The 6,673-nt window shown below is 42.8% G+C and overlaps 3 protein-coding genes across 3 annotated transcripts; all 3 read right to left on the bottom strand.

Annotated features, from left to right (window-relative positions):
• Positions 1–375: 375 nt before the first annotated feature.
• Positions 376–2,370, bottom strand: LOC127131374 (uncharacterized). Its single transcript, XM_051060300.1, has 2 exons — positions 1,284–2,370; positions 376–1,202 (listed from the first exon to the last, which is right to left on the bottom strand). Exons 1-2 carry the CDS (start codon positions 2,368–2,370, stop codon positions 376–378), a joined length of 1,914 nt encoding a protein of 637 aa, XP_050916257.1.
• Positions 2,371–2,454: 84 nt separating this feature from the next.
• LOC127131373 (uncharacterized) lies at positions 2,455–3,636 on the bottom strand. Its single transcript, XM_051060299.1, has one exon. The coding sequence runs from the start codon at positions 3,634–3,636 to the stop codon at positions 2,455–2,457; it is 1,182 nt and encodes a 393-aa protein (XP_050916256.1).
• Positions 3,637–3,966: 330 nt separating this feature from the next.
• LOC127131371 (uncharacterized) lies at positions 3,967–4,857 on the bottom strand. The gene has a single exon (XM_051060298.1). It carries the CDS (start codon positions 4,855–4,857, stop codon positions 3,967–3,969), a length of 891 nt encoding a protein of 296 aa, XP_050916255.1.
• Positions 4,858–6,673: the final 1,816 nt, after the last annotated feature.

Here is a 6,673-nt window from a genome sequence, read left to right as displayed (position 1 = left end):
GTTCGGCCTCTTCCTCACACTCTTCATCAGCTTGATTAATCGGGTTGTCAAAGTCGTATGAGACTGTAGCAGAATTGTCATTGATGGTTGTCGAGGATGATCTGCATGATTTAAGGTTCACGCTTTTATTGGTATGAAAGAAAGGATGATTTGAAAAGAATTTTTTTATTATTATTTTTTTTAAAAGAAAAATGTCATTTTAAAAAAGTGAAATGAAAAAATGAAAGACAAGGATCTCAAAATTGATTGCGAACATGAACCCTTTTTCATTAATGATTAATAAGGAAATTTGATGAGGCCCTACAAATGATTCCCCCATGCCTTGGGCTTGACATGGGTTCTTTTGATAAAAAGGAAGGAAAACAACATTGGGAATTACATTTCGATCAAGGTCACTTTAGGTATTTCAAACTCGGTCCATTTGGTGCCACCATTTCCATCAGTCTTTGTGAAGATCAAGCCATCATCTTCTTCTTCTTCTTTTTCTTCTTCTTCCACGGCACAAATACGGTTGTCATCCAGGTAACCAGCACTTGAGAAGTTGTCGGACAGCGGGAGCACTGATCCCCTTGTAGCGATCGGCGCGGGCTTCTTCAAATTCTGGGAGTTGTATCCCAAACCGGTGCGGTCCTTATTGGCAGGGAGTTCAAGCAATCTTCCCCATCCTTGGGGGTGTCCATCCTTTATAATTGTCAGGGCATCTTTAAGAGATGCCATGGGAGATTCGGCATCTTTTGATTCATCCCTTGCTGGGCAAACCATTTCAACATTGATAACTTCGAATGATTGGAATGGGACTTCTCTTATCTCCCCTTCTCCTTCAACGTATCGGAAAGATGCGAGGTGACTTACCATAATGTCCTCCTCACCCTCGACAACAACTAGCTTATCATCAGCTAAGAATTTCAATTTTTGGTGGAGTGTTGAAGTGACTGCACCAGCTGAATGGATCCAAGGCCTCCCAAGCAGACAGCTGTAGGCTGGATAGATATCCATTACGAAGAAAGTGATAAGGAAAATATAGGGACCAATCTTCATATGCAAATTCACCTCACCGATTACAGTCCTTCTAGTCCCATCAAATGCTCTTACTATAAGCTCACTCGGCTTCATTACGAGTCCTTCAATAGTTAGTTTAGCAAAGGAACTCTTAGGCATCACATTGAGGGAAGACCCAGTGTCTACCAAAACTCTTGATAGGACTGTGTCCACACACTCAATGGAAATATGGAGAGCCTTGTTATGATTCCTCCCCTCGGCGGGAAGCTCTTCATCACTGAAACCTAAGCTTAAGCTAGTAGCGATGTTGTTAACTACTCCTTCAAACTGACAAACAGATATCTCTTGCGGTACGTGAGCTGTCCTCAGAAACTTTACCAAAGCCTCCCTATGGGCCTCTGAGCACATCAATAGAGACAACATTGAGATCTTAGAGGGTGTCTGGTTAAGCTGATCAACTACTCGATAATCGCTCTTCTTGATGATGCGTAAGAACTCGTCTACTTCACTTGAAGGTACGGGGTCTTGTCTTTGCTGAGCGCCATCAATTTGTTTGCCTTTGTCTGAAGTTGAAGGATTGATAGTTCCAATTGGAGTGGGTGTCGGTGCAAATATCCTTCCACTTCTTGTGACTCCACTAGTGCCTGTGATATTGATCATTGGGTCGCTAGACTTCAATGGTTCTTCTTGAATCTTCTGACCATGAATGTAGACTGAGGTGTCATACATCCAAGGGACTGCCTTGGTGTCAACATATGGGAATGGTGTGGGAACTGTTATTATGATTGGAGTAATAGGATTTGTCGACAGAGTTAACTGAGAGAACTCATATGGAATTTGCAGAGGAGGGACTTCGTCGTATGGTATCTCGAGGGTAGACACATCTTCGTTTGTGGATGGGCAGTCTACCACCAAGATCCCCTGGTTCATTAATTGTTGTATGACAGGCTTCAATGTTCTACATTGTTGCGGGTTAATCAGACAATGTTCACAGTCATTACCACAGATGGGAAAGGTATTATTCTTCATCAAAGCATTCTTGATCTCGATGAGTGGTGTTTTTAACTCGTCCACACATGACATCAATCTCCTTCCATTGTCAGCTTCCATCATATTCACCGATGCATTGTTGTGAGGGGGCATCGGGTTATTATTCACATTCGGCCTCTTGGGGGCGAACGTGATTGCCTTAGAGTCAATAAGATCTTGAACCTTGTACTTTAATGCTTTACAATTCTCGATCGAATGCCCGGGAGCGCCAGAATGAAATTCACAACGGGCATTTGCATCATAACCGGGAGGAAGAACCGCTGGTGGGGGTCCTAACTCCCTTAGTTGCACAAGTGATCCCCTCAATAAATATGGTAGCATGTGGCTATAAGGCATGGGAACTGGGTCAAATCTTCTCTCGGGCCTTCGCATCCTTTGTTGTTGTTGATATTGTGGTTGCTGATGTTACGGTTGTTGTTGATACCATTGTTGTTGTTGAGTTTGAACAGGAATTGCCAATGGTTGTTGTTGACTTGGTTGGACGGGAGCTATGGCAGCCACTTGTGGATAAGTGGGATTTCTTGTTCGAATGATGGAGGCAGCATTGGTCTCGCCTTCTCGTTTTTTACCATAGGGAACAAAAGGTTTCTTTGATGCACTAGAAGTACTGGCAGAGTTCTGGATCTTTCCCATTTTAATCATATTTTCTATCCTTTCACCGACTAAGACCAGGTCGGAAAAGCCTGAAGAGGTGCTCCCTACCATTCTATCAAGGTATGGACCTTGCAAGTTTCCCATAAACATGTCTACCAGTTCTCTTTCTAGCAATGGGGGTTGTACCCTAGCAGCTAATTCCCTCCACCGCTGGGCATACTCTTTGAAGGACTCCTCAGACCTCTGAGTCAAATTTTGCAACTGCGTGCGATTAGGTGCCATATCAGTGTTGTACTGATAGTGCTTGAGGAATGCCTCAGCCATTTCCCTCCAGGTGTGAATATGGTTGCCCTCGAGTTGCATGTACCAATCCAAAGATGCCCCACTGAGGGAATCCTGGAAAAAATGCATTAGAAGTTGATCATCGCTGGAATAGGCAGCCATCTTTCGGCAGTATGCCCTAATGTGTGTCCTAGGGTCGCTATTTCCCTTATATTTTTCAAAGTCCGGAACTTTGAACTTGGCCGGAATGATGACCCCAGGTACTAAGCACATTTCTGCCGCATCGAGGCCCAAAATGTCAGTGCTCCCCATTGCCTTGAGCTTTTCCTCGATAGCCTTTACCTTCCTTTCCACCTTGTTGGTTGCGGAACCGAAGGCGTCATCTTGAGAAGCGTCCCTTGGGATGAAGAATGCATCAAGTTGGTCGTCTGTCTCAAGAGCATGAGGACGAGGATTGTCGTTTGGAACACCGCCGGGTGCATTAATGTTGATTGGAGGATCAACTTGAGGAACTGGAGTCGGATTCTCGACCGTTCGAGGAGTAGGAGGATTGGTAGTACTGGCACGTTGGTTCATTTCTTCTTGCATTTTTGCCATAATCTCCTGACCTCTTGCGACTGCTTGAATAGTCTCCATCAATTGCCGCATTTGGGACCGCATTTGGGATACTTCTTCCTGAAGGACAACTTGGTTCTCTTGAAGTTGCTCCATGACAGCTTGTCGACGTCCTCGTGTATCGTACCGAAAAGTCAGCTTTGGAGAGTGGTTCTGGAAGGAAAAAAAAGGGTGGATGGATGAGTTTTTTATGTTTTTGTGTTTCGAAAGATGCATATGATGCACGAATTTTTCTTGTTAAAGCAAAACTCTTTTTAGTTATTCATGTTTATTCATTGCAACAACTACTTGACGATTCTCGTTCACAATCATGAAATAGGAAAACACAATAGAGAAAAATCGCAACTTTCATTCATCCTTTGAAGGGAAAATAGACAACAATACATAGAAGTTGCAAAATACAAGTAATCGAAGTAAATAAACCAACTAGATATCCACCCTAAAAGTGACCCCTTGAGACTTGCGGAGAGCCTCAATGTCGGTGATGAGTTCGGCCATTGTTCTTTTGCAGAACTTGACGAAGTGGTAGACCCCTTTAGGGGTATTATCTGGGCACATGATCAGATCTGCCTCCTTCAACTTGTCAGGAAAGTCTTGAAGGGCATAGTTGGTTAACACGGTCATGTTGGTGTACTTGTCCCTCCATTCTTCGTAAAGGACTTGGAGATTATGGATGATTTCGTCCCTTTGAACAATGGCAGCTTCGAATTCATAGCAACGCTTTTCCCAATGTCTGCAGTTGTTTTGCAATTCTACATAGGCTTGGTCATAGATTCCCCTCTTCAAGTTCTTGATTTGCTCGCAAGCTCGTCCAAGGTTGAACTGCTCACGCATGAAGCTTCGATGAATCTTTTCTTTCTCTAGTTGCTCCTTGGCTAGCAAATCCTTATGCTCTTTTAGAGTGGTCCTTAGTTCGAGAATTTGGGCCTCGTAATCTTCCCTTGCTTCTTTCTTCATGGCATTAGACCTCTCGACAGTATTTTCAAGGTCCTTGATGATTCGGGATGCTCGATCCAACTCCTCGTTGCGGAAATCTAGCTCAGAATTAGCTCCTTGTAAAGCTCCACCAACCCAAACTCTTTGTCCCTCGGCTAATCGGAGCCTTTTCTTGCTATCCTTAAATTTTTCGCAGACTTGCTTACCCTTATCCTCCAAGACGTGGTTACGTTCCTTGGCGCGATTGAGTTCGACTCGTAGTTGAGTGTTTTCCAACTCGAGCTCTTTGATTTGGCTGGTAAGTGTGTCCATGTCCTCTTGTAGGATAGGCTCGGGCTCAGGCATCAAAGGGAATGAAGAAGGATCAAACAGAAACGGCATTTTAACCACCCTAGCCCTCTCTTTTACCCACACATAGTAGGGTTCCTTGGCTAGGATATTTTTCTTACCCTATTCATGGCTAATACGGACTATGCTTGTCCAAGCTTTTCTCACTCTTTTCACGTTCGAATCAAGCGGATCCACGGTATTGATGACAAATGGAATGGAATCTCTTTCCTCGGGGGGACTAGTCATGGCGTACCCTAGTTGTCTCTTGAGTATAGCAGGGTTGTAGTTGATGCAACCTTGTGTTCCTATCAAGGGTACGTTAGAGAACTCTCCACATCTTGCGATGACATCCTTTATATCCCATTCCCTCTTGTACCATAGGATTGAGTTGGCAGAGAGAGATGCGAACCTTTGTGGCCATGTCAGTTTGTTTTCGGCGAAGGGTCCATTTTGAGGCATGCGTGCCCTCATCCAAAGATGTAGCATAGGAGCGCAACAAAGGAAGGTACCTCTTTTCTTCTCATGTCTTGTATGTAAGGCATGGTAGAAATCGGCAAGTAAAAAAGGCACCGGATTTTTTGTTAAAAAAACTTCAACTGCTTGTAGGTGTTTAATTGGCTGCATTATATGGTAAAACACTAGATGGTTACTAATGTCTTGACTGATGTCATGACATGTAGGTGTGACTACATTGTAGTTACTGCAGGACTAGCTAACACAAGTTTTATTGAATGTCAAACTGGATGCTGTGACATTCATACCTGTCAACAGATACTAAGGAATAGAACAGCAGGAGTTCTGTTAAAACTTAGTATTTATTTCCAGTCTGGTTGTCAAGGAAAGACCAGACCTGGCATAAGGCCTACTGACTGAATGTCAAACTGGATGTTATGACTTTCATCATTGACAGCAGCTGCTGAAGATTAGACAGAGTGGTGTTCTGCTATACTTCAGCATGTAACTTAGTTTGTTCTTCAAAAGAATAACAGAACTAACTTAAGGCCAATTGTGTAAATGTTAAGTTGGACACTTTGACATTTATTAATGTAAGCTTTCACTGTAGTATGGTCATTTTGATCATGTACAGGTCAGCAAAATTGTACAGTCTGTTTTCTGGAAAAACAGACTCAGCATATGGACCTTGATGTCAAGCTGAATGTCGTGACATTCATGCCTGACAGCATATGCTATATTGTAGGTTGTTCAGTTTTCTGTTTCAGCTTTTTCTCAGGCTATTCTTCAGGAAGTCAACAGCTTAGAGAAAAACCAGGAAATCAACAACCAATCTACATTCAATGAACCTAACAAATAGCCTATTTGTTAGTAACCTAAATGTTGAATTTATGGGAACTTGTGTGACCTTAAATTCAGGAGAATACAGGTGCAAAAGCCCAGGATACTGCAATATAAAAGGAAGGCGTTCCTTCATTCAGTTTCAGGGATTTTGAGGCGTGAAGATTAAGTGTGTCCATCATACTTCACTGCTGTATTTTTGTGAGTCTTGTATTAGACGTATCTTGTAAGCCAAGTCATTATCAAGTAGATGATAGCTTTGGCATAGGGTGTTCATTGAGTTGTAAGTGTTGTGTCACTCAAAGCTTGTAAGCGTGAGTGCTGTGTATCTTGATTAAAGCTGTGAAGCACAATCAAGAGTTGTTTGAAGTGTGACTTCAACTTGTCTTTAATATTGTTTAAAGATAGTAATCACTGAGGTGATTGAGGGGGAGTGAGTAGGAACTCTGATCTTAGGTTAAGATTGAAATTGCATTGGGTAGGGATTAAGTGATAAGTTGTAAACGGGTGAGTTTAGCTTTGAATTGATACTACTGATAGTGGATTTCCTCCCTGGCTTGGTAGCCCCCAGACG

The sequence above is a fragment of the Lathyrus oleraceus genome, chromosome 3 (assembly GCF_024323335.1).
Source record: "Lathyrus oleraceus cultivar Zhongwan6 chromosome 3, CAAS_Psat_ZW6_1.0, whole genome shotgun sequence".
In the NCBI taxonomy this organism is placed as follows: Eukaryota; Viridiplantae; Streptophyta; class Magnoliopsida; order Fabales; family Fabaceae; genus Lathyrus; species Lathyrus oleraceus.
The sequence above is the reverse complement of the archived record's forward strand: the minus strand, read 5'-3'. Positions and strand labels throughout refer to the sequence as shown.

Coding starts and splice junctions, on each gene's coding strand:
- LOC127131371 (XM_051060298.1), bottom strand. CDS start 4,857: ATGCCGTTTCTGTTTGATCCTTCTTCATTCCCTTTGATGCCTGAGCCC.
- LOC127131373 (XM_051060299.1), bottom strand. CDS start 3,636: ATGGAGCAACTTCAAGAGAACCAAGTTGTCCTTCAGGAAGAAGTATCC.
- LOC127131374 (XM_051060300.1), bottom strand. CDS start 2,370: ATGCTACCATATTTATTGAGGGGATCACTTGTGCAACTAAGGGAGTTA. Junction 1,203..1,283: donor CGCTACTAGCTTAAGCTTAG/GTTTCAGTGATG, acceptor GTGTGGACACAG/TCCTATCAAGAGTTTTGGTA.